The 26,783-nt window shown below is 46.9% G+C and overlaps 1 protein-coding gene across 2 annotated transcripts; it reads right to left on the reverse strand.

Annotated features, from left to right (window-relative positions):
• Window positions 1-2,266: 2,266 nt before the first annotated feature.
• On the reverse strand, window positions 2,267-24,405 carry CFAP45 (cilia and flagella associated protein 45). Of its 2 annotated transcripts, none has more exons than XM_026716270.2 (12): window positions 24,034-24,405; window positions 22,197-22,328; window positions 20,946-21,082; window positions 18,701-18,845; window positions 14,986-15,156; window positions 14,624-14,802; window positions 13,722-13,851; window positions 6,602-6,748; window positions 5,768-5,881; window positions 5,191-5,384; window positions 2,730-2,954; window positions 2,267-2,426 (listed from the first exon to the last, which is right to left on the reverse strand). In XM_026716270.2, exons 1-12 carry the CDS (start codon window positions 24,034-24,036, stop codon window positions 2,357-2,359), a joined length of 1,647 nt encoding a protein of 548 aa, XP_026572055.1. In that variant the 5' UTR covers window positions 24,037-24,405; the 3' UTR covers window positions 2,267-2,356. The 2 variants fall into 2 exon arrangements, with proteins under 2 accessions (XP_026572055.1, XP_087769799.1); XM_087913673.1 differs by having other exon boundaries at window positions 23,959-24,361.
• Between the last annotated feature and the right edge of the window lie 2,378 nt (window positions 24,406-26,783).

The following is a 26,783-nucleotide window of genomic DNA, read 5'->3' on the forward strand; positions in this document are numbered from 1 at the left end:
AACAGAAATATTGGGCTTGACTGTGGTCGTTAGGTCAAGGGCTACCTGTGGAATCCCACAGTAAGGCTGGAAGGGAAAGGAAGGAAGGAAGGAAAGAAAGAGAAAGAGAGAAAGAAAGGAAGGAAAAAGAGGAAGGAAGGAAAGAGAAAGGAAGGAAGAAAGAAAGAAAGAAAGAAAGAAAGAAAGAAAGAAAGAAAGAAAGAAAGAAAGAAAGAAAGGAAAGAGAGAGAGGAAGGAAGGAAGGAAAGAGAGAGGAAGGAAGGAAAGAGGAAGGAAGGAAGGAAAGAGAGGAAGGAAGGAAGGAAGAAAAGAAAGGAAGGAAAGAGAGAGGAAGGAAAGAGAGGAAGGAAGGAAAGAGAGAGAGGAAGGAAAGAGAGAAAGAGAAAGGAAGGGAAGAGAGAAAGAGAGGAAGGAAGGAGAGAAAGGAAGGAGAGAGAGAGAGAGAAAGAGAAAAGAAGGAAAGAAAAAGAAAGGAAGGAAAGAGAGAAAGAGAGAAGAAGGAAGGAAGAGAAAGAAGGAAACAGAAATGAAATAAAATAAACTTCCTTCCAGCTTTCTTTACAGCTACCCTATCACTTCCTCCCTCTTTCCCAGAGGTGTTTTCTCGTGCCTCACACAACTCAAGGCTGCGACAACTGTAATGTCACACTTGTTGCACACTTCCTCCTGTTCCTTGGGTCAATGGGAGATGCGGATTTTCTCTTGTTCCTTAAGCTATTCTGGGGGACTTCAAATAATATTTCAGGACCTCTCAGGGAACATTTTCAGACCTAATCCAAATTAATCCGGGCTAATCCTTTTTAGCAACTCCGTGGAGCTTGTCATTACTATTGTCATGTATATTACTATCATCCCGATGTAGTGAATGGAAAAATCAAAAAGAGCCACGTGGTTGAAATGATGTCTTCCTTTTGGAGATTGTTCTCCTTTATAAAAGAAGGGAAAAAAAGAAAAGCTATGAAGGTGGTGGAGAAAATGGATGAGAAATTCCCGGTTTTCCAGATGTTGTTGAACCCTGGATCCCAGCAAGGCTAAACCACGGAGTAAATATTGAAAGATGATGGGTTTGCAAACACCTGAGGTCCTGTCTTGTTTACTCACATTGCTTTCATAGGTCTGCAGGCTTTCCACTCATCTCTGCTCTAAGGTGAAGACTCACCTAGTTGGTGAGTCCGAGGTGATAAAATGTGTGTGTGTGTAAGGAGAGGATGTGCAGGGGCAAAAATATCCTGTAGGAAGTTGGAATGATTAAACTTGCTATCTCTGATCCTCTTTCCCCAAGAAAGGCAGAAGCTGTGCTAGAAATATGGGAAGAGAAAGACACGTTGTAAAATCTTATCAGGAATTTATTTGGGGGCTTCTTGTAGCCAATTTGGTTTAGTGGTTATGATGCCAGCTAGAAACTAGGAGGCAATGAGTTCTAGTCCCGCCTTAGGTATGAAAGGCAGCTGGGTGACTTTGGGCCAATCACCAGGAGATGGTGAGTTCTAGTTCTGCCTTAGACACGAAAGCTGACTGGGTGACTTTGGGCCAATCACCAGGAGATGGTGAGTTCTAGTTCTGCCTTAGACATGAAAGCAGACTGGGTGACTTTGGGCCAATCACTAGGAGACAGTGAATTCTAGTCCAGCCTTAGGCATGAAAGTTGGCTGGGTGATTTTGGGCCAATCACCAGGAGATGGTGAGTTATAGTCCTGCCTTAGGTATGAAAGACAGCTGGGTGACTTTGGGCCAATCACCAGGAGACGGTGAGTTCTAGTCCCGCCTTAGACGTGAAAGCTGACTGGGTGACTTTGGGCCAATCACCAGGAGATGGTGAGTTCTAGTCCTGCCTTAGGTATGAAAGACAGCTGGGTGACTTTGGGCCAATCACCAGGAGACTGGGAGTTCTAGTCCCGCCTTAGGCATGAAAGGCAGAAAGGAAGAAATATTTTGATACGTTTTCTGCCTTGAGTTATTCGTAAAAATAATAAAAAAATAGGATATTAAAAATATAAAATAATCAAATAATCAAATGCTAAAATATTAAAATGCTAAAATAAAATAATACTAAGATAAAATAATACTAAAATACAAAAAACAATAAATACTAAAATAACATGCATAAAATACTAAAATAAAATACTAAAATAAATAAAATAAAATAAATGAAATAAAATAAATAAAATAAAAAGATAATAAAATAATAAAATAAAAACAACACCTGGCATTTTCGTGCACCTTAAACGCTTGGAATGAACGAAAGAATGAGTTGCACAGCGAGCCATCCAGAAATAGATCTATTCAAGTAAGGATAAGAAAATAAAACTCTAGGCTATACGTTGAGGGTTAACTCGTCAAAAACCGTCTCTGCGGCTCAGTGGACGGACTGAACGAAAGCTTTGCGTTCCACCTGCATACAGTATTTCTCAGGGAGCCCGGCGGCCCTGCAGAGAGAGAAAGGAGGAGGAGAAATTTCACCAATGGCTGAAACAAGGGCCTAGTCCTCATGGAGGGACAATACGCAAGGTAGCCCTCGACTTAAGGCTGGCCACTTTGTGACCGTTGAGATGGATGACGGACCCAATGAAAGGTACCACATACAGTTCCGGAGAGGCACCATCCTGAGTAGCAGCCGCCAACTGGCTGGGGGTGGGGTGGGTGGGTTGGACTGGATGACCTCCAAGGTCCCTTCCCTCTGCGTTTAAACCTGAATGTTCCCATTGTCTCCGGGAGTCGATCGCGCTTACCGCAGCTCGTCCAGCTTCCTTCTCTTGATCTCGTTCAGGCGGTCGCTGCGCCGCCGGGCCTCCTCCTTCAGGCGCTTGCCCTCTTCGAAGATGGCGATGCGCTCCTGCACCTGCTTTTGCTGGTGTTCCCGCACCTGGCGCCGGAGCTCATCCGCGTGGGTCATCTGGAGGGCCACCCGGCGCTCGTGCTCCTTTCGCTCCTTCTCGATCTGCTCCCGCTGGATCCTGGTGGCGGGAGGGGGAGGAGAGAGAGAAGCGGCGGGCGCTAAAGGACAGCCTGGCAGCGAGCGAGGACTTAAAGAGAAGGTGGGCGTGGCTTTGGTGGGCGTGGCAGGGGAAAGATATACTGCCCAAATCCCCCTTCCCTCCTCAGCCCACTAACCTGCTTTCCAGCTCTGTTCTCCTGTGAAGGGCAACCAAGGAAAAGCCAGCCAATCAGCTGGGACTCAATGGGAGGCGGAGAATAGATATGGGGGCGGTGCCAGTCAGAGGCGGGATTGGCCAGTTCTCCAAACGACTCAAAATTTCCGCTACCGGTTCTCCAGGACTGGCTGAAAACCACCTCTGGTCTGCCCAGGGGACGGAGAACCTCCACTTATGGCCACAAGGGAGCCCAGGATGACTGTTCCCAAGTGAGTGTGGCCCAGTTTACGACCTTCATTGCCACGGTTGTTAAGTGAATCACTGCGGTTGTTAAGTCAGTAACGTTAAGTGAATCTGGCTTCCCCGTGGACTTGGCTCTTCGGTCGGTCGCCAAAGGGGATCATGTGATCCCGGGACCCTCTAACTGTCATAAACCTGAGTTGCCAAGCCTCTGATATTTCGTCCCTGTGACTATGGGGGAAGCTGCAATGGTCGTAAGTGTGAAAAACGGCTGTAGGTCGCTTTTTCTCAGTGTCGTGGTAACTTTGGTTATTAAAATGAACGGTTTTTAAGTCGATAACTACCCATAATTTTTGGAGGGGAAAAGGGAGACCTTCTCTGCCTCCCCCCCTCCCCCAGTTGGTTGAACCCAATGCCCTGGGAGGATCTACGGGCTTATTTTTACAACCTTTCATCATAGAAGGGAAAAATCAATCTTATTCAACCTGCTGATCATCCATTTCGTCATCGGTGACTCTTGCCAGTCTGCCTGGTTTGAGGATCTAACTGAATTCCCCCCCACAATCCGAAACTGATGTGTGACAACTAATTCATCGCGATACCAACGGGTGGGACCCAATATTTGCACAGGGTAATTTCACCCCCCCGCGAGGCAGTGCCACCGGTGGCGGGAAAGGGGAACTGCAGCTCATAGGATTTAGCCCAAATTAGCAATAGCACTTACACTTATATGCCGCTTCCCAGTGCTTTTACGGCTCTCTCCAAGCGGTTTACAGAGCCAGTCTCTTGCCCCCAAGAGTCCTCGTTTTACCCACCTCGGAAGGACGGAAGGCTGAGTCAACCTGGAGCCTGGTGAGATTTGAACTGCCAAATTGCAGGCAGCCGGCAGTCAGCAGAAGTAGCCTGAAGTACTGCCCTCTAACCACTGCAGCACCGTGGCTCATTAAGAGCACATAAATTTATATTTTTGGCCCTAAAAAGCAAGCGTAGTTCTGCTATCCTTGAACAGTTAAGTTTGCTTCAGGGCAGACGAAGACGGATGCAAAATTCCCATTTCACAAATGATTATCCGTCCTCTGAAACGATCTGCCGAGATTGGGGTTTATCAAATTTTAAGGGGTGAGGACTTCAACTCCCAGAATTCCCCAGCCTTCTAAAAATGCGTCTAGTATCATGTTTCTCAACCTTATCAACTCTAAGATGTGTGGATTTCAACTCCCAGAATTCCTTAGCTAATATGTCTGGGGAATTCTGGGAGTTGAAGTTAAGACGTGCATATTTCAACTCCCAGAATTCCCTAGATAACCTGGGGAATTCTCTAGCTAACACATCTGGGGAATTCTGGGAATTGAAGTCCAGCCTTCTTAAAATGCATCTAGCTTCATGTTTCTCAACTTTAGCAACTTTAAGATGTGTGGATTTCAACTCCCAGAATTCTCTAGCTAACATGTCTGGGGAATTCTGGGAGTTGAAGTTACGATGCGCATATTTCAACTCCCAGAATTCTCTAGCTAACATGTCTGGGGAATTCTGGGAGTTGAAGTTACGATGTGCATATTTCAACTCCCAGAATTTTCTAGCTAACATGTCTGGGGAATTCTGGAAGTTGAAGTCCAACCTTTTAAAAATGTTTCTAATATCATGTTTCTTAGCAACTCTAAGATGTATGGATTTCAATGCCCAGAATTCCCCAACCAGTACGATTATCTGAGGAATTCTGGGAGTTGAAGTCCACACTTCTTAAAGTTACAGAGGTCAAGAAACGCTAAAATTAGACAAATCCTTTCCTCCTCCTCAGGGTTTATTCCCACCAGGGCCAAAGGAAAAAAAATTACAGCAAGGTGACCCAGTCCCCCACCTGACAATCCTTTCGAATTCTGCCCGGTCGCGCTGCACCTGGATGGCCAAACTGTGCTCCTTCTGCGCCACCTGCTCCAACCGGCTCTGCTTCAACATGGCTTCCGTCTGCAGCTTCTTCTGCACAGCGTCCTTTTCCTTCCGCCGCCACTCGCGCTCGGTGGCCTCCTGGTTGCGCTTGGCCCTCAGGGCGTGCTGGAGGGGCAGAGAATAAGAGAAGGACAGGGTTGGAAGGAACCTCGGAGGTCATCCAGTCCAACCCCTTGCACAAGCAGGAGACCCTATACCATTTCAAACAAGTGTCTGTCCAGTCTCTTCTTAAAAAAAACCTCCAGCGATGGAACAGCACCCACAATTCCTGGTGGCAAGCTGTTCCCCTGGTTAATTGTCCTCACTGTTAGGAAGTTTCTCCTGAATTCCAGCTCATTTTTCTCCTTATTTGGTTTCCATCGGTTGCGCCCACCCAGCAACCGGGCAGAGAACCCGTCGCTAAAACTTTTAGAAGCCCACCCCTGCCCCCTTTGGGTGGTCAAGAGTGGGCAATCGAGGGGGAAGACCCCCCCAATATCAAACCGTACCTGTTCGGCTTGGTGATCCTGGGCTTTTTCCTGCAGGGCCCGCAGACGGGCGGTCTCCATTTCCTTCTCCCGGCGGGTCTTCTCCTGCTCGGCCTCGAATTCGGCCTCCCGTGCCTGCATTCAGGGAGAAAGGAGCAACAGAGTTAACCGATTAGAGATAAAGCGGAGTTGGAAGGGGCCTTGTAGGTCATCTAGTCCAACCCGCCCCTCCGCCCACTCTGATCTCCCACTCAGGAAAATTCTCCTTCGTTCCAGGATGGGATTTCTCTTTAACGGTCGTTCCACCTGTTGCTAACTGTCCTGACCTCAGGTGTTTGGGAGAAAACGTTGAACCCCTTCGTGGGCTTGGGGGCGGGGGGGCAGTTGGACTACAATGCCCAGAACTCCCCATCTCCCAAAGCAAATTCTGGGAGTTCTCGTCCCAACGCAACCCTAGAGCGCCAAGTGGGGTGAGCCTTCTCCCCACTCACGAGACTGCAGCAAATGAGGGCTGTTTGGATCATCCCCCACCCAAGACTCGGACTGCAAAATAATTGTCTAAGTCTCCAAAGATGACACTCCGGGCCACATTGGAAGGGCCCTTGGAGGTCTTCTAGTCCAACCCCCTGCTCGAGCAGGAGAAAAATCTGCCGGTTTCGTTTTTCACCTCAGCACCTTTGGGGGGGGGGGGGACCAACTTCATCCTTTTGTGGGAAGGGAATTCCTCCCCTGGGAGCCACTCCGTGCGTGTGTGTGTGTGTGTGTGTGTGTGTGTCTTTTGGGGGCATGGTTCATTGGGAGAAGCCGTCGACGTCTGGGAGGGCTGGGCGGCTTCCGGCGACTCACACACCGTACCATTTTCTGTCGCTGGTACTCCAACACCCGCATGTCGGCCAACCTCTCCTGGTTCAGCTTCTCCTCTTTGCGTCTCTGGTTTTCGTCGTTGATGTTCCGGATCTCGGCCTGGATCCTCAAGCGTTCCAACCTACGGCGTTCCATTTCCTAGAGAAGATTAGAAAGGAAGGAAGGAAGGAAGGGAGGAAAGAAGAAAGAGAAAGGAAGAAAGAAAAAGGAAGAAAGAGAAAGAAAGAAGGCAGGCAGGCAGGCAGGCAAGCAAGAGAGAGAGAGAGAAAGGGAGAAAGGAAAGAAGGAAGGAAGGAAGGAAGGAAGGAAGGAAGGAAGGGAGAAAGAAGGCAGGCAGGCAAGCAAGAAAGAGAAAGAAAGAAAGACAGAGAAAGAAAGAAAGAAAGAAAGAAAGAAAGAAAGAAAGGAAGGAAGGAAGGAAGGAAGGAAGGAAGGAAGGAAGGGAAGGAGGAAGGAGAAAGAAGGCAGGCAGGCAAGCAAGAAAGAGAAAGAGAGAAAGAAAGAAAGAAAGAAAGAAAGAAAGAAAGAAAGAAAGAAAGAAAGAAAGAAAGAAAGGAAGGAAGGAAGGAAGGGAGAAAGAAGGCAGGCAGGAAAGCAAGAAAGAGAAAGAAAGAAAGACAGACAGACAGAGAGAAAGAAAGAAAGAAAGAAAGAAAGAAAGAAAGAAAGAAAGAAGGAAAGAATGAAGGAAGGAAGGAAGAAGGAAGAGAAAGAAAGAAAAAGGAAGGAAGAGATGGAAGAAAGAGAGAGACAGAAGGCAGGCAAGCAAGCAAGCAAGCCAGAAAGAAAGAAAGAAAGAAAGAAGAAAGGAAGAAAAAAGAAGGAAGGAAGAGAAAGAAGGAAGAGAAAGAAAGAAAAAGGAAGGAAGGAAGGAAGGAAGAGAAGAAAGGAAGAGAGAGAAAGAAGGCAGGCAGGCAGGCAGGCAAGCAAGCAAGAAAGAAAGAAGGAAAGAAAGAAACAAAGAAAAAGAAAGACAGACAGACCTCATGACAGGTCCTCGTCTGTCCTAAAGTCTCTTATCATCTGGCGATGCCATTTCCCTCGAAAATTCAGACAAACCGTGCAATGACAGGTTTACGAGTTTTCTTTCCACCTGGCCTGAAAAAATCGACAACAACCCACAATCTGGAGTTCCATCTCAGCCTGCTTCATAAGGGTTTGCCTGCTTGCTTCTAACTTTGCTTGAGAGCACCCTTGTTTATTGACACATTTATTTGTCTCCCGCTGTCGGTATGTGCTCCTTTCAAAATCCAAGAAAGAAATACTCAGACTCCATGGTTCAGAGCAAAGTTCTTCTTTTACTGGAAGATGAAAAGGAAGCTACAAATGGAATTCGAAAGTGAGAATTTGGCGCCAGAGATCACACATACAAAGAAATGGAATTGTTCCCACCCCCAAAGTTCAGAAGTCTCTGCCAATTAAAAGTTCCGAATATGATCATGTGAGCATCTTCAGGTAGTGATGAGGCCTCTGTCCGTTGACCTTGACATATTTTGATAAGACCTCGCAGCTGCGCAAAAGGATAGAGGCTAGGAAAGAAATGGAAAATTGGATAGAAGAAATCCCCCCTTCTTCTGCCCACACTAAAAGAATGCAAAACACCTCCAGCTCTCTTCCCCCACAATTACCCCTCCCCCGTTGCTAATGACAGCCGAAAGAAGTAAGCCTAGTAGTAGAGATACTAAGGGAGAAATAAAGGATGATAGTTGGGGTGCCCAAGAGATCTTGAGGCTGACATTCGGACCCCCTAGAAAAAGGACATTAGTCCCTGTAAGAGAGAATAAAAGGATATGTTAAGCATTGCATACATTCTTATGGTTTATCAGGATACTTAGTATAAAATTTCTTTAGCAGGTCAGGAGCCCTAACGTCTTTTTCGTTCACCCACTCAGCATGAGAGGGGGAAATGTTTCCAGGCTACAAGATATTGTAGGCGACCCCTCCTTTTTCGAGAGTCTAAAATCTCTTTAACTTCAAAATGTTGTTCACCCTCAATCAACAATGGGACGGGGGATCAGTCTGGGTCGGTCTCAATGTACAGGTGTGTTCGGGTTTTAGCAGGCTGACATGGAAAACAGGATGAATGCGACGAAGAGTCTTTGGTAGCGTCAATTGAACTGTCACGGGATTCATTGAGTTGTAGTTGAGATATCCAGTCATCCAATGACTGGATATTGGGTTTCTCGCGAGGAAGTTCAGGTATGGGTACAAAATCTTGTCCCGTGGCCACTTTGAACGGGGTAAAACCAGTGCTGCTGTGAACGGAGTTGTTATACGCTACTTCGCAAAAGGTAGCAGGTCCACCCAGTTGTCTTGCTGATAATTTATGTAACATCGGAGATATTGCTCTAGCACCCGTTAGTCCTCTCGCAGGCCCCATTAGTTTGGGGGTGGTGGGCGGAGCTTAACCCTTGGGTGGAGCCTATCAACTTCAAAATTCCTCCAGAAGTTCGAGGTAAATTGAACTCCTCGATCTGATATTATACGTTCAGGAACACCATGCAGTCTGTAGACGTGTATAATGAACAGTTTGGCTAACGACTTCGCCGAGGGAATCTTGGTGCAAGGTATGAAATGTGCCTGTTTGGAAAACAAGTCGGTCACCACCCAGATCACCGTGTGCCCAGCACTCTCAGGTAAATCTACTATAAAGTCCATAGAGATTTCCTTCCAAGGGGCAGTTGGCCTGGCCACATTTTGCAACAGACCTGGCGGCTTACCGGGAGGTCTCTTAGCTGAGGCGCAAACTGGGCAGCTTGCTACATAAGTTTCAATGTCTTTTTCAAAGAGGGCCACCAGAACTGCCGTTTCACTAGGTGTAAGGTCTTCACGAAACCAAAGTGACCCGCTGCCTTGGAATCATGAGTTTGTTGTAATACTTGGCTCCTCAGTGTTTTAGGTACATACAGCTTCGCTCCCATCCAGGCTAACCCATCTCTAACAGTGCAGTTATTTGCATTTGCCTGGAACCATTCATCTGTTTTCAAAGCTTCTTTAAATTGTTCGATCAAATCATTGGACAGATCTGCCTCTTGTTTCTTCTTTTTCGCCCTGGTGACCACTGGTGCTGCCAGCTGTGTGGTGGGCACAATCGGACTTATCACTTCTTTTCGAACACTGTTGTATTGTGGCATCCTAGATAAAGCATCCGCCATAAAATTCTTTCCTCCTGGGATGTACTTCAGAAAGAAATTGAATCGTTTGAAGTACTGGGCCCACCTAACTTGCTTAGGAGATAGTTTCCGAGGCGTTTTTAAGGCCTCCAGGTTTTTATGATCAGTCCAAACCTCAAATGGGTACCTCGCGCCTTCCAGAAAATGCCTCCAGGTCATTAGAGCCCAGCAGACTGCAAAAGCTTCTTTCTCCCAGATAGCCCATCTACGTTCAGTGTCAGTTAATTTACGGGATGTGTAGGCACACGGTTGTAGTGTCCCTTCTCGTTTAATTGAAGTAAGACCGCTCCTACCGCTACATCACTTGCATCAGCTTGGATCACGAAGGGACATCCATGTCCGGATGCTTTAGCACTGGCTCGGCAGCAAATAGTCTTTTAGCTTCTCAAAAGCGGCTTGGCACTCCATAGACCAATTCAACGGCTGGCTAGGCTTTGGCTTCGCTTCTCCCTTTGTTTTTAGGAGGTTGGTGATAGGCATGGCTATTTTAGCAAAACATGGGATGAATTGCCGGTAAAAGTTAGCAAATCCAAGGAAACTTTGAAGTTGTTTTCGGGTTCTTGGTGGGGCCCACTCTAATACGGCTCGTACCTTCTCCGGGTCCATCTCAAGACCCTCGGGTGAGATACGATATCCCAGGTAGTCAATCTTTTCTTGATGGAACTCACATTTGGACAATTTGGCGTACAATTTGGCAGCGCGCAATTTGTGCAGCACGGACCGTACCAGTTTCACATGTTGGTCTCTGGTCTCCGAGTAGATAAGGATATCGTCAAGGTAGACCAAAACCCCTTGTATAAATGTTCGTGGAGCACTTGGTTGATCAATTGCATGAAGACAGCTGGTGCCCCCTGTAGGCCAAACGGGAGAACATTGAATTGGAAGCAACCTATTGGGCAATTGAATGCAGTTTTCCACTCGCTCCCTCTTTAATTCGGATTCGGTAATAGGCCTCCCTCAAGTCCAGTTTCGTGAAGATCTTCCCCTTGGCCAGGTGAGCCAACATGTCCTTCATTAGAGGGAGGGGGTACACATTTTCCACGGATACCGCGTTCAAATTTCGGTAGTCCACCACCAAGCGCTTGGAGCCATCTTTCTTCTCGCGGAACATCACAGGGGCCGCCACTCGAGGTCTGGCAGGTTGGATGAACCTCGTTTCAAATTCTTGTCGATAAACGATCTCAATTCCTCTAACTCCTTTGGGGTCATCAATACATCTTTGGTTTCGGTAGTGTCACCCCGGTAGAAATTCAATGCTGCAATCGGTTGACCGATGGGGAGGGAGCTCATCGGAGGCCTCTTCGCTAAAAACTTCTCTTAGGTCCCAGTACTCTTTCGGGATTTTCTCCTCCCCTTCTATGCGTTCGGCCCTGTGGAAGCTGTCTCAGCAGGGGTTTGGGGCTTGGGATGGGGATTCTCCCCGGTTTAAGGGGGTTTGCTCCTCCTCCCTGGAGGTTGGTCAGTACGAATCCGTATCCACCCCTTTCTCCAGTTTACTTGGGGATTCCATTTCAAGCCAGGGCAATCCCAAGATTAGGGAGTGTTCCATCCCGGGAGCCACAATAAAGCACAAGGTCTCGCTGTGGGTTCCCATGGTCATCTCTAAGGGCTCCGTTATAAACCGTGCAGGGCAACCCCCGTTTCAGACCCATCTAATTGGTAAAAGGATATGGGCGTTTTCAAATTTCTCAGTCCAATGCCCATGCCTTTAACTACTTTCATGCTAATTAGGCACCTCAGTGCACCCGAGTCCAATAAGGCCAGCATTTCCCCTCAGTACCCGAGGTGGGCACCTTAATTTAATTGGAATGGTAAGGGGGCCCCGTTAGGACTTACCGAGACGTCATCTTCCGAGTCTGGTCTCACTCTCGCCGGGAGGAGTCGGGGTCCCAGCTCTTTTTCCGCTGGGGAGTGACTTCTACAACCTCCCCTATTGTTAGTCGGCTTCGCGAGGCCTGGTTGGGGAGGATTCAGGCTTCCTTCCAGGGCCCCGCTCCTTTTTTTGGATCTGGTTTGACTCGACAATCCGCACTTGGTGGCCTTCCTTCCCAACGGAAACAGGCAGTGGATTTGGCCCTTGTCATCACCCCTCCTTCCGGGGCTTAGGGATCTCTCGGAGCCGAGGAGGGAGCATGGTGCTCCATGCGGAGCCTCCTCTGCCTACTTCGGGCTAGATCTATTTCACCTCTTCCGCTAACAGGTACCACAACTGCAAGTCATGGGGATCCCTTCTGGAGATGCACATGTGGTATACCTCTTCATTTAGGCCATCTTTGTAGGCTTCTATTAGAGCTTCCTGGGACCAGCCTCGAATGCGATATGCCAGCTGTCTGAACTCTTGGGTGTAGTCAGCAACTGATCTTCCCCTGAGTTATGGTTTTCATCCTGATCCTGGCCCTTCTCTCTGCCAGAGGGTCTTCAAACCTCCTCCTCAAGGCAGTCATAAAAACATCAAGGCTTCGCAGTTGGGGAGTTATCATTATACAGAGTCACCACCCAGTCAGCTGCCATCCTCCAGGGTTCTGGTAACACATCTTACTTTGGCTGCTTCAGAGGTGAACTCCTTTCATATTCTGCCATATAGCTTCCAACCTGCACCAGGAAAACCCCAAGTCCTTGGGATTTCCTCCAAACTTCACATCTAAGGAGGGCGGGTGGCGTCTTCTAGGCATTACCCCTGCTGCTGGGGCTCCCAGACGGGAGCTGGTGGTTGCGCCGGCGTGGGATGGGCCAGGGGGTGGTGGCAGCCCGACTTCCCCAGGCTGAACTCGCTCTCTCTTCCCCTCATATGTTGGAGCCCTGCCGGGTTTCTCAGAAGCATCCTTAAAGCTTTTCCCGGCTTGATCCAGCCTGCATTCCATCTCCTCCCCCTGCCACAGCCGTTCCTCGCACCTCTTCGACTTACAGTGATTCCAGGAGGGGGGTCTTCTGGATCTTTCCATCCAACTCCTAACGACCATCTGGGCATCTCGGTTGGAGTTTCTTCCAGTGTAAGGTCAGCTAACAAATCGGTGGCTGGCATCTCTGGTAACAGCATTTGCTGCCCCCACAGCTCCCTGCTCATCCTCCTCGCTGGCTGGAGATGACATGATGTGAAACCCCTCGGAAGAAAAATTGGTGTTTTCTCCGGGTGGGCTGATGGGGACTTTCGGAATAATGTCGGTATGTGCTCCTTTCAAAATCCAAGAAAGAAATACTCAGACTCCATGGTTCAGAGCAAAGTTCTTCTTTACTGGAAGATGAAAAGGAAGCTACAAATGGAATTCGAAAGTGAGAATTTGGCGCAGATCACACATACAAAGAAATGGAATTGTTCCCACCCCCAAAGTTCAGAAGTCTCTGCCAATTAAAAGTTCCGAATATGATCATGTGAGCATCTTCAGGTAGTGATGAGGCCTCTGTCCGTTGACCTTGACATATTTTGATAAGACCTCGCAGCTGCGCAAAAGGATAGAGGCTAGGAAAGAAGTGGAAAATTGGATAGAAGAAATCCCCCCTTCTTCTGCCCACACTAAAGAATGCAAAACACCTCCAGCTCTCTTCCCCCACAATTACCTCCTCCCCCGTTGCTAATGACAGCCGAAAGAAGTAAGCCTAGTAGTAGAGATACTAAGGGAGAAATAAAGGATGATAGTTGGGGTGCCCGAAGAGATCTTGAGGCTGACACCCGCCTTTATTATATTTACAAATAACTCGAGGTGGCGAACGTATCCATACAGCTTCTTCCTCCTATTTTATCCATATAGCTTCTCCCACCTATTTTCCTCACAACAACCCTGTGAGGTGGGCTGGGCTGAGAAAAAGGGACTGGCCCGACGTCACCCAGCGGGCTTTCATGCCTAAAACAGTGCTAGAACTCACCGTCTCCCAGGGATTGGCCCAAAGTCACCCAGCGGGGCTAGAACTCTTTCCTCTCCCCATTTGCTTCTGGGCCTCACCCTCTCATCTTCAAACTGCAGCCGTTCCAGGTACTCCAGCATGTCCTGGGCCTCTTGGTCACGTTGCTCAGCCTTCATGGCTCGCATTTCCTCGTTCTTCTCGATCTGTTCGATGAGGTGGCGCCTTCCCCTAGACGAGACGAGAGAGGGAAGCGGGGAGCTTCAGGGAAGCCGCCTGCCAACTCCCAGATTTCCCCAGCTAATGGGCTCTGAGATGTCTGGACTTCCACTCCCAGAATCCCCCAGCCTGCATGCTTTAAGAGGGGTAAACGTTCACTCCCAGAATTCCCCATCTGCAAGCTTTAAAATAGGTGGACTTCAACTCCCAGAATCCTCCAGCCAGCATGCTTTAAGATGGGTGGACTTCCACTCCCAGAATTCCCCATCCGCATGCTTTAAAATAGGTGGACTTCAACTCCCAGAATTCCCCATCCGCATGCTTTAAGATAGGTGGACTTCAACTCCCAGAATTCCCCATCTGCAAGCTTTAAAATAGGTGGACTTCCACTCCCAGAATTCCCACGCCAGCCTACTTTAAAGACATCTGCACCCAGCATGCCAGCTGGGGAATTCTGGGCGCTGAAGTCCACCCCCTCTTAATGTTGGCCAGTTTGACACAGACTCTTCTAGAGGCTGCAGTCCTCTTGACTTTCTCGGTGAGAGATTTCACCTCACGCCTGACGTTTCCTCCCCAGTCCTTGCAGTACGATATGGCGGGACGTGGAGCTATTTTTTTAATTATTTTTTGAAACATGGGATGAAATAAAGATTTAAACCGCTTTGAGAGGGCTGAAAAAGCACCGTAAAGTGGTATATAAGCCTAAGCGCTACCGCTACGGCTATTGATTGGCAGGCCTGCGCCGGATCCTGGCTAGAAAGAGGAGCAAGGTTGCTTCCTTCACCTGTACAGTTCTTCTTTCCTCTTCCGTTCCAGCTCATCCTGCATCTCATTGGCCTTCTGTCTCTCGACCTCCATCAGGTGGTCTACTCTCATCTCCTCCCCATTCATCTCCTTGTCAATCTGCTTCTTCTCCAGGATTTGAGCATCCCGGATGGCGTGGCACTTGGCTTCGAGGATAATCTGCGCCGAGAGAGAGGGTAGCACCTTAACTTACAACGGTTCGCTTAGTGACCAGAGTTACAGTGGCACTGAAAAAGGGGACTTTTCCCCCCCCCCAAGCTTTGCAGCATCCCCACGAACGCGTGGGATCAAAATTCAGACATTGGACTGGATGACCTTGCAAGGCCCCTTCCTCCTGCCCACCTCGCCGAGGGTTTTGATCTCGTCTTCCTGCTCCATCCGGAGGTTGTTCGCCCGGTCCAAGAGGTACTGAGCTCGTTTCTTGGCCTCCTCTTCCAGGTCGTTGAGCTTCTCGTTTTTCTTCCGTAGGATCTCCTTCAGCTTCATGGATTTCTTGCGCTCGTTCACGGCCACCTGTGGGTGAGGAGACGGGGAAGCTGCTTGGGTGCGCCCCCTTGAACTTGGGGTTCGCAGCCTGGAACTCATACCAGGGAAAACGCCTCCACCTTCCTTTTGGGTGGGCGGACCTGCCCTGTTCCAAGGAAATCCTTCTTGCCAGGGTCATAATCGACAAGATCGACAATGAAGTCAGACTGAGAGCAAGAGGTGGCGTTCAATGATGCACCAAAATTGATTAGGGGAAAAAAAGAACTGGGAAAATTATGTTTCTTCATCACTGGCACCTACCTTATCTTGGAAGACAAAACTCAACCAAAACTCGCCCCAAAGAGGGGCTTTGAGAGGAATGGATCGATCTATCTATCTATCTATCTATCTATCTATCTATCTATCTATCCATCCATCTATCTCCTTTGAGAGGGATGGACCCATCTATTTTCCTCCTCATCTGTCCTTTAATCTATCTCTTAATCTATGTCTATTTATCCATCTCATTCTGTCCGATAGTGATGGATAGAGATAGATTAAGAGATAGTTTAAAAGATAGATGAGGAGATAGATAGATGATAGATAGAAATGGATAAATAGACATAGATTAAGAGATAAATAGATGAGGGATATAGATATAAAGAGATAAAGAGGTACACAGATTAATAGATGGATAAATATAGATGGATAGACAGACATACAAGAGAGAAATGGATAGAGATATTAGGTAGGTAGGTAGGTGGGTAAATAGATGATAGGCAATAGATAGACAATAGATAAATAGGTAGGTAGATATAGAAAGAAAGAAAAAAAGAAAGAAAGAAAAAGAAAGATAGATAGATAGATAGATAGATAGATAGATAGATAGATAGATAGATAGATAGATAGATAGATAGATAGATAGATAGATAGATAGATAGATAGATAGATAGATAGATAGATAGATAGATAGATAGGCAGGAAGGCAGGCAGGCAGGCAGGCAGGCAGGCAGGCAGAGACATAGAGAGACAGATGTAGAAGTAAAGAAAAAAGAAGAAGAAGGGAACACAATTCAACAAATCTTATTTAGATGGGACGTATCTGAAGCTCAACCAGGAATATCGGCCAATGCGAAATATTATTCATCTGCCAAATTACTGCTTATTGGTGGCAGGACACCATACTTTAGTTTACTTTAATTGCCTCCTCATTGAAAAACACGATAATCACCACCTTCTTTCTTATTTAACTTGCCGTCAAAGTTGTTTCCACTTCACTACAGTCTGGAATAAACAAACATTCATACCGACGCTACAATGAGTGATGATTGAGCGCGGAGGAATGCGGCGGAGAGGAACATCAAGCCGCTTGGGAATAACCTGCCAATTAGCTTCCTGACAGCTCAGAGGTTTAGAAAATGGGAAACGGGAGAGGCCCAAAACAGGCTTTGTTCCTTGGCGAAAGAAAGAAAGAAAGAAAGAAAGAAAGAAAGAAAGAAAGAAAGAAAGAAAGAAAGAAAGAAAGAAAGAAAGAAAAAGAAAGAAAGAAAGAAAGAAAGAAAGAAGGGAGGAAGGAAAGAAGAAGGAAGGAAGGAAGGAAGAAAGAAGAAAAAGAAAGAAAGAAAGAAAGAAAGAAAGAAAGAAGGAAGGAAGGAAAGAAGGAAGGAAGGAAGGAAGGAAGGAAGGAAGGAAGGAAGGAAGGAGGAAGGAAGGAAGGAAGGAAGGAAGAAGAAAGAAAGAAAGAAAGAAGGAAGGAAGGAAGGAAGGAAGGAAGGAAGGGAGGAAGGAAAGAAGAAGGAAGGAAGGAAGGAAGAAAGAAGGAAGAAAAAGAAAGAAAGAAAGAAAGAAGAAAGGAAAGAAGGAAGGAAGGAAGGAAGGAAGGAAAGAAGAAGGAAGGAAGGAAAGAAAGAAAAAGAAAGAAAGAAAGAAAGAAAGAAAGAAAGAAAGAAAGAAAGAAAGAAAGAAAGAAAGAAAGAAAGAAAGCCAGCCAGCCTTGGGGAGGTCTTGGGGAGTGAAGGAAAAGGTGGGGGTCTCTGTGGGTTTGGAGATGTTAAACAACTCAGAGTGACTGACTCCAGATGACAATCACTTAACTATGACAGCCACTTAAAAGGTAATACAATCCCAGGTTGCATCAACAGAAGCATAGAATCAAAATCACGTGAAGTATTAATATTGCTTTATAAACCCTTAGTAAGGCCAGGGATGGAATAACGCATCCAGTTTTTGCTCACCATAATACAGAAAAGAGGTTGAGACTGGGAAAAAAAAGGTGCAGAGAAGAGCAGCTAGGATGATTGAAGGCCGGGGGACGGACGGACGGACGGGGACATATGAATTGGGTAGGAAGAGTCTAGAGAAAAGAAGGACCGGGGGGAGGGGAAACGACACGGGGGGACGGGACGGGACAGCAGTTTTTCTGGTATTTGAGGGGCTGCCACAAAAAAGGGAGGTCAAATTATTCTCCAAAGCCCCTGAAGGCAGGACAAGAAACAATGGATGGAAACTAATCAAGGAGAGAAGCAACCTGGAATTAATTATACATTTCCTGAGAGTGAGGACAATTAACCAGTGGAACTGCTCGCCACCAGAAGTTGTGGCTGCTCCATCACTGGAGGCTTTCAAGAAGAGTTTGGATAACTCTGGGAATGGAAGAGGGTCTCCTGTCCAAGCAGGGGGTTGGACTAAATGACCTTCAGTCTCCCTTCCGACTCCTGTTATATTGCTATCCTGTTAATTAAAGAAAGATCCAACCTGGAGCTAAGGAGAAAATTTTCCTGACAGTGAGGACAATTAACCAGTGGAACTACTCGCCACCAGAAGTTGTAAGGGCTCCATCACTGGAGGCTCTTAAGAAGAGATTGGACAGCCTCTTGTCCGGAATGGGATAGACTCTCCTGCTTCAGCGGGGGGCTGGACTAGAAGACCTCCAAGGTCCCTTCCAGATCTATTCTGACTGATTGACTCCAAAAAGGGGCAAGTCCCTTTGAAGGAGCTTTGGGGCCACCATCACTGCAACCTCAGCTATATGTGTAGTCCTGAACTTAACAGCAGTTCATTTCATGACCACTCAAGAGTTACAACGGCGCTGAAAAGAGCGATTTATGACGGTTTTTCACACTTAGCAGCACCCTCACGGTCCAGGGGATCCAACGTCAGATGCTTGGCAACGGGTTCGTACTTATGGCCGTTGCCCTTTTACGACCTTCTGACAAGGAAAAATCAATGGGGGGAGCCAGAATCGCTTTCACAACCGCGCGACTGATCTAACAACTGCAGGGATTCGCTTGACAATCGTGTGGCAAGGAAGGTTGCAAAGCTCACTTAAACGAACGCCTCGCTGAGCGACAGAAAGATTGGCCTGGATCGCAGTTGTAAGTCAAGGACTGCCTGTGGTTGGTTCTTGGGGAAGTTTTGAGGAGCTTTCTGTGTAAGCCTCATTTTTTCGGAGGCGAGTCAAAAAAAAAAAAAAGATCTTTGGTTGGGCTGCTCAGAAAGAGAAAATGCAGAGCAACAGAGTTGGAAGGGCACCTCAGAGATCTTCTAGTCCAACCCCCCTGGGGTGATTTTTTTTTTTTTTTAACAGACTTACAATGGTGGCTTCTCGCTCTGCCCTGGCGACCGCTTGCTGGGCCTCCTGTTCCTCCTTCGTCAGGACTCGAGAGGACTCCTTAATCCGCCGAAAATCCTCAGGGCTGATGATCAGAGATTCTCCGGAGGGATCCACCGTGGGGACGCTGGGGGGGGGGGCAAGGGATGGTGGGGGGGATGGAGAAAGCCAGAATCAGCCAAGCATTGCAACTAGGAGGGACAAAATCCATCAAATATAGGTTGTCCTTACCTTACGACCACAACTGAGCCCAAAATTTACATTACGCGAGACAGTTATTAAATGCATTTTGCTATTTCACTACCTCTCTTGCCACTGCTGTTAAGTGAATCACTGCAGTTGTTAAATTGGCAACCTGGTTGTTAAGTGAATCTGGCTTGCTCGTCGGAAGGGTGCCAAAGGGGACCACGTGACACCCTCCTGGGAGACGCTGCGACCGTCATAAATATGAGCCAGTGGCTAAGCCTCCGAGGATAAATCACATTAACCACGGGGAATGCTTCGACAGCCATTAAGCGCGGGGGAAAAAACGGTCGTAGCTCACTCCTTTTCGGCAACGTCGTAGCTTTGAACGGTCACTAAAGTGATCTGTCATAAGTTGAGGACTCCTTTTGTTTTCTCCAGGGTGGACCTTCTCATTTAACATTTCGCCCTCAGCATCTCTCAATCCAGAGATGCTCGGGGTTGAGCAGTCAGAAACAGGCAGGGAGTCCTCGACCTTACAACCGCTTGTCAGAAGGCCGTTGGAAATGGCTGAAAAAACGGGACGTAACAGGTGATCGGGGCAATTAATTTCCCCAACCAGCCATAGTGTCAGGGCTCCGGCAGTGACACCCTCCCCCCCCATTTAAATCCTGAGTCTCGAGCCAAACTTCCAAAACTTAAAGAGGATTTATTAGGGGTAACCATGCCAGCACTGCCTGGGTGTAGCCGACTCTGAGGCACATCGTTCATTGTCACCCTTGACCCTGGTTTTTCCCCCCACCCCCTGGGTGCATCGTAATTCATATCCTCCGATGGGACACCTCCATAGCCCAGAGTCATCGATCGTGCACTCCAGTTAGAATTTTGCGCTGCAGAAACTTCGGTCACCCAGAAGCTATCTTTTGAAAACATTTATGGAATGCAAGCTGCCTACTGCTCCCCTTTCTGTTGGCCACTCTACAAGATCACAGAAGTATTTTATGAGTTGACACGTAGGAGAAACTGAGGCTGTTGTGGAAGGCTGAGCCCACGGGCTGAACTTAAGCCTGCTGATGGTGCTCCAGGTGTTGAGGGAGGAGGGAGCACGGGGCCTCACCTGGCGGCCGGTTTTCTGCCGCAGGTGTGCAAATCCTCTTCCTCTTGCCTCAAGGGACACATTTGGCTGCTTCTTCCCCCGTCCCCTGCGGCACCTTTATTTACATTTAATTTCCTAACTGCCAACTGACTTCACGTGGGCCAGACGTGGATATCCTAATGTGGCCAGAGGCTGCCAAATACCCGAGGTCTCTTGTATTTCCTTCCTTTTTGTTATTGCAAGCCACTTAGGGCAGCCCGCACAGTGAGACCGGCGGCAAATAAATTTAGCAGATAAATAAATATCGGTGGCGGTGCCAGGGCGATGGGTCGGCTAAGTGCTTCCTAGAAGGAGCTGTAGAAAGGAGATCTCAACAGGACTTTATTTTTTCTTTTGAAGACGTTTCGCTTCTTATCCAAGAAGCTTCTTCAGCTCTGGCAGGATGGTGAGAGAATGGAAGGATTTATACTCCTTGCAGACAGCTGGTCGTTTGCATCCTTTTTAGAGGGTCCTTGAGGCCGCTGGGAGGTTTATCTGTGTCCTTGGGGGTCACTTGAGTGATGCAAATGGTTCCTGCAGTCTGCCATTTTTCCTCTGGAAATCCATTCCTCCTCCCACGCCCTTCAAAGCCCCAAATTATATAGCTAAAAGTCTGTAGAGATTCTCAGTCATCCTTTTAGCTATACAATTCCATAGGAAAAAGGGCAGACTACTGTCTGCAAGGAGTATCACTCCTTCCGTTCCCCACCATCCTGTTAGAGCGGAAGAAGCTTCCTGGACGAGAAGCGAAATGTCTTCAAAAGAAGGAAACACAAGAAAGTCCAATTGCCTCCTGAGGGAAAAAAGCACCTTTGGGACAATCGGGATCTGGATGGCGGAGAATCTCTACGGGAAGAGGAGCAAAGCCAGAGTTGGAAGTCGGGGGTACAAGATGCCGGGTGGACTTACACCAGGTCCCGAATGAGGTCTCGAGTAATAATCCGGATGGTCTCGGGCTTGCGGCCCCATCCCAGGGGCTTCCCTCTTGCAGAACTCGCATCATGAAGGATCACAACGGGGCTCCCAGGGCGGGAGAGTTGCACGTTCTAGAAAGGAGGGAAAGGTGCTCAGAACGTCTTCGGAAATTCATGGGGAGGGATCGGAAAACAGGCGTAATGATACTTTTTATTATATTTACCAAGAACTCGAGCCGGCGAACATATCCAACGCACTTTCCTCCTCCTATTTTCCTCACAACAACAACAACCCCTGTGAGGTGGGGCTGGGCTGAGAAAAAGGGATTGGACTACCCAAGGTCACCCAGTGGGCTTTCATGCCTAAGGGGGACTAGAACTCACTGTCTCCCGGTGATTTGCCCAAAATCACCCAATCAGCTTTTGTGCCTAAACCAGTACTAGAACTCACAGTCTCCTGGTGATTGGCCCAAAGTCACCCAATCAGCTTTCATGCCTAAACCAGTACTAGAACTCACCGTCTCCCGGTGATTGGTCCAAAGTCACCCAATCAGCTTTCGTGCCTAAACTAGTATTAGAATTCACAGTCTCCTGGTGATTGGCCCAAAATCACCCAATCAGCTTTTGTGCCTAAACCAGTAGTAGAACTCACCGTCTCCCGGTGATTTGCCCAAAATCACCCAATCAGCTTTCATGCCTAAACCAGTACTAGAACTCACTGTCTCCCAGTGATTGGTCCAAAGTCACCCAATCAGCTTTGTGCCTAAACTAGTACTAGAATTCACAGTCTCCTGGTGATTGGCCCAAAGTCACCCAATCAGCTGCTAAACCAGTACTAGAACTCACTGTCTCTGATTTGCCCAAATCCCAATCTTTGCCTAAACCAGTACTAGAACTCACTGTCTCCGTGATTTGCCAAATCTTCTGGTTAGTCTCTGATTGGCCCAAAGTCACCCAATCAGCTTTTGTGCCTAAACCAGTACTAGAATTCACAGTCCTCTGGTGATTGGCCCAAAATCACCCAATCAGCTTTTGTGCCTAAACTAGTACTAGAGCTCACCCTCTCCTGGCAATTGGCCCAAAGTCAGCCAGTTTTCATATCTAAGGTGGGACTAGGACTCACCCTAGAATTCATGGGGAGGGATTTTAAAAATGTGTTTAACTGTCATTCACAATTTCATTCGCATCTCTTCCAGCTCTTATTCCATTCTAAGACCTCGGATCCCGGCACCTTCTTTGCCCTCACCTTGGAAAGCCCAAAGAGGCTCTCGTCGACTTCCGAACTCGCAGCCTTGGTCCGGTAACGGGTGCGAGAATGAGACCTGGATCTGGCTGAGGAAGCGTTGGACGAGCTGCCCAACGAACACACACTGCTCGGCTGCGGGGAAGGAAGAACGAACGTGTGAATACAAAGACACGTGTTCGAAAGACCCATGGATCCGAGTTGCTCGGTGAGTCTTCTTAAAAGCGTGACCCACGACTGAGGCCAGAATTTCTACTGCTAATCAAGACAGTTGTTAAGTGAATCCCGCTAAAAATTTTTTGCAACTCACTGCAGTTGTTAAGTGAATTATGCAGTCGTAAAGCAAATCCGCCTTCTCCCACTGCTTGTTGGAAGCTGGAAAGCTCCCGAATGGTGATCATATGACTCCAGGATGCCACAATCTTTATAAATACATTTCATTTGCTCAATGCCTGAATTTTGATCGTGCAACTGTGGGAACTCCGCTGCATCGGTCATAAGGGTGAGGATTGGTTGTAAGTCACTCCCCCCCGCCCCAAGTATTATTATTAATAGTATTTGTGGTCTGTTCCCAACCCAAGGAAATCAGAACTGGCAGTTCTTTAGAAGGTGTTGCCTTTATTTGTATTACCTTCTTCCCAAGAATCAAAGATGTTGCGTTTGCACAAACAGGATATCTGTGGATATTTTGCAACTGGCAGATGGAAATATTGTCCATACACAGATTTTCTAAGTGCCATCCAATTGTTTTTTTCATTTTTAGTTTTCATTTTGATATGGTACTTAGTGTGCCACTAGATAACCATTAGGGTTTATGAGATAATATTTCAGTTTCGATGATCGGATCTTGATGCTTTCTGATCCCGTCCCCTTACTCCCCTGATATTTCTATATCAATTATTCACACTTTCTTCTTTTTAACCAGAGTTATCTCTGCCATGTTATGAGTTATTATTAGCGTGTTACGTGAGGCTCTTTTGTTAGCTTATGATAAAATGTATGGTGTGAATCCAGAAAAATCTGGGAATCCTTGGATGCAGGCTAAGGGATGGGTAGGTGAATGCAACCCTTAAATCTTGTATTAACCAAATGTTCTTTTCTTTTCTGCAAATTGGCTCTGCCACCAAGAAATAAACCAATTCATCTTTATTTCTCTTATGAAGGCAACTAGCCAGTGTTTGGCTGGCTTGGTTACCCCTGTGGGGAATGCTTCCTGCCACAGCAGATCTGCAAAGCATTTAAAACATCAAAGTTAAATTAAATTAAATTATGAAATTAAATTATGAAATTAAACTAAATTATGAAAATAAATTAAATTATGAAATTAAATTAAACCAAATTCACCCAGAGTTACCCTGTGGTAGGATGGCTGGCTAATAAAATGAATGAACGAGTGAGTGAGTGAAGGAAGGAGGAAGGAAAAGGGAGGGAGGGAAAGAGGGAGGAAGAAGGAAGGAAGGAAGAAGGGAGGAAAGGGGGAGGAAGAAAGGAAAGAAAGAAAGAAAACTATCTGAAATATCAAAGAATTAAAGCACCCTGCTGCTAATAACCCATTCATTTCTATTTATGATCTTTGCCCAACGCAAAAGTTTGGGGCTAAGACGGGCGTTAAAAAAACCCATAAAATTCATTTCAAAATAATTTTAAAAAGCGGCAATGATTTGGTACTAAGGAATGGGCAGGGGGTCTCTGAGCATGTGCAGAGGGGCTTGGGCGGCTTTCCTTAACAACGGCCCTCCTGGGATAGGCACGGGTTGAACGGTACCCCGTCGTCGGATGAGCCGATCAGCCCGGCGTTTCTCGGGCGAAGAGGGGGAAATGAAGCTCCGTCGGGTCTCACCATCTCCGCTACTGCCGCCGCCTCCGCCGCCGCCCGGCTCCGCGTGTTTACCGGTCGCCATGGCAACGGCGCTCTCAGGCGCCATGACGACGGGGAGACTAGTCGCGTGGCGGAAGTGACGTATTTCCCTTCTTTCTTTCCAACCCCCCCTCTTTTTTTTTTTCCTCAGACGTTGCTCCCCTCGGCCGCGGCCTCGCTCGCTCTCGGCCCGAGCGGGACCGGAGTGAAAAGCGAGCGCACCGGTGACGGGGTCTCTCGAGTTGTCAAAAAACCGCCGTTTCTCCCGTCGGGCCGAAATTCGTCTTTAACGGCATTTCCGTCTCCGAAACGGCATTTCGAGTCCGCATAGATCTACTAATGGTAGAGAGACGCATCGCCTGCTCGGGAGGCGGAGTTTCCGAGATGTTTCTTTTCTCGCCAACGCCACGTGGGTGTTTACATTCGAGGCGACTAAGAGGTGAGTGTATATAATACAGGCAGCGCTTCTCTGCATTGCATATGCATGTCTAAAAATGCTTGTATAAATGCGTGTAAGAATAATAAACAGATGAGCATCAATGGGGATTAATCCCTTTTTATTATACCTGTATAAATATGTATACGTTTACATACAAATGTTAATCCAACGTAATCCAATTCAAATCTAGATGATCCTTCCCTATTCCGCTGTTTTATCTAAATGCTTTTATCTGCTTTTATCCTGCTTTTTAAAAATGTATGTATAGTTTTCATTCCCCCTTCCTTTTCTCTTTTTTCCTTAGTTTCTACCTTTTACTGGTTTATGTAATTTCGGTGTACTGAAAAATTCTAGGTTTTAATTATACATATATATGTATTGCACTGACTCCACCTCGAATTAAGGGATTATAGGATGGTAAAAGGAGAGCTATGTCTGTGGGTGTGTAATATTGTTAATACACGCACACACACACACACACACACAGAGATGCCTCTAAGCGAGATGGGTGGCATAAAAATTTAATAAATAAATTAGAATTTTTCAATGCAGTAAAATCTATGTACAAAAAAGAAAGATAAAGAGAAAAAGAATGAACGACAATATGTTATGTCTTCTGACCTTCTTTCTATCCAGTACTGTAATTATCATTCTTTTTTCAATCTCTTTGTCCCTTTTTAATCCTCACACCCAGAAACAATCAATTTTCAATCAATTCTCTTCTTTCAACGAAAAGCCCTTATAATTAATTATCTGGTGTGAATGCAGCCTGTGCATTATTTCGTTTCCTCACAGTTTTGCCTGTATTCATGAGAAGTTGCGATTGAAAACAAAACAAAGCATTATTATTTTAAACTTTATGCACTGGCGCTTGCAGTGGCAGGAATTTTTTACTGCAGCTCAGCTCCCAGCCTGCCAGGCTCTTCTTGTTATTATTATTATCATCAACATTACAAAACGTGGATTGTGTCGAAAGATTTGATTTCACAAATAAACGCCATGAGTAGAATTGGACAGCGATGGTGAAATTCAGGAAAGCAGTGGCGGTTTGCACCGGGTTGGGTGAACTGGTTGCAAGGATTTGGCGTGGGACACGGAATCGGTAGTAAGTTCTGGCTGGCCACGTCCCTGACCTGGTTGCCCTCCCACCCGATGCTCGCTCACCCCACCTGCCTGACATTCGCATAAAGTATCTCTTTCTTCCCCCCCCCCCGACAATCAGTTGTACGTATGATCAGCTGTGCCGGGATTCCCTTGTTGAGGTCCAGGAAGGCAAAAAATCGCTCAGGATGCCCACCTGCTCCATTTTTTGCCTTCCTGAGCATCAGGGGAGCCTTATTTCTCCACACAGTTGAGAAAGTCCAGAAATATTTCACAAGAAGAATTCTCCACTCCTCTACTCGTTGCAGAAGACCTTATGCCACCAGACTTGAAATTTTAGACCTAGAAAACCTAGAACTACGCCGCCTCTGGTCCAATCTAAGTATAGTATATAAAATCATACATTGCAATGTCCTACCTGTCAATGAATATTTCAGCTTCAACCATAACAACACAAGAGCAAACAATACATACAAACTCAAGGTTAATTGCACCAAACTTGATTGCAGGAAATACGACTTCAGCAACAGAGTGGTCAATGTCTGGAATACTCTACCTGACTCTGTGGTTTCTTCCCCAAACCCCAAAAACTCTAACCTTAGTCTTTCTACTATTGACCTCACCCCTTTCCTAAGAGGTCTGTAGGGGGCGTGCATAAGTGCACCAACGTGCCTACCTTCCCTGTCCTATCGTTTCTCTTATTTTTCTTACATGTACCCATTTATTCATAACTATGTTTTTACTTATACCTATTATCTTGTAAGCAATTGACAAACTAAATAAAATAAATAAATTATGGGAGCAAAACCGCCCCCACCCCCCAGGCTCCTTCTGAGGCCCAGAGGCCCAAAGGCTGCAAAAAGGTAGTTGCTGCAAAAAAAAAAAAAATAAAAAGCCACACCTACCCAGTCACATGGCCACGCCCACCAAGCCACACCCACAGAACCTTTAGTAAAAAAAAATTGAATCCCACCACTGCAGGAAAGGCATTCTGGCTGCAAAAAAACAAATCTGTTGAGTGTTTTGTCTTCGTGCCTGGAAATGCAGGTAGTCCTCCTTACCATTCGTTTAGGGACCGTTTGAAGTTACGACGGTACTGGAGAAAGCGATTTATGACCATTTTCCACACAGCCCACAGGGTCACGTGATGAAAATTCAGCAACTGGCATGTACAGATAGTCCTCAACTTACA

This window comes from Pseudonaja textilis, chromosome 16, assembly GCF_049901715.1.
Source record: "Pseudonaja textilis isolate UNSWEBS1 chromosome 16, rPseTex1.2, whole genome shotgun sequence".
Lineage (NCBI taxonomy): Eukaryota > Metazoa > Chordata > Lepidosauria > Squamata > Elapidae > Pseudonaja > Pseudonaja textilis.

Excerpts from the sequence above, each read along its gene's own strand:
- CFAP45 (XM_087913673.1), bottom strand. The coding sequence starts at position 24,036 with ATGGTGAGACCCGACGGAGCTTCATTTCCCCCTCTTCGCCCGAGAAAC. Across the intron at positions 5,882-6,601 it reads AGTACCAGCGACAGAAAATG|GCACGGGAGGCCGAATTCGA; the intron begins GTACGGTGTGTG and ends CCCTGAATGCAG. Across the intron at positions 2,955-5,190 it reads GAATTCGAAAGGATTGTCAG|GATCCAGCGGGAGCAGATCG; the intron begins GTGGGGGACTGG and ends TCCCGCCACCAG.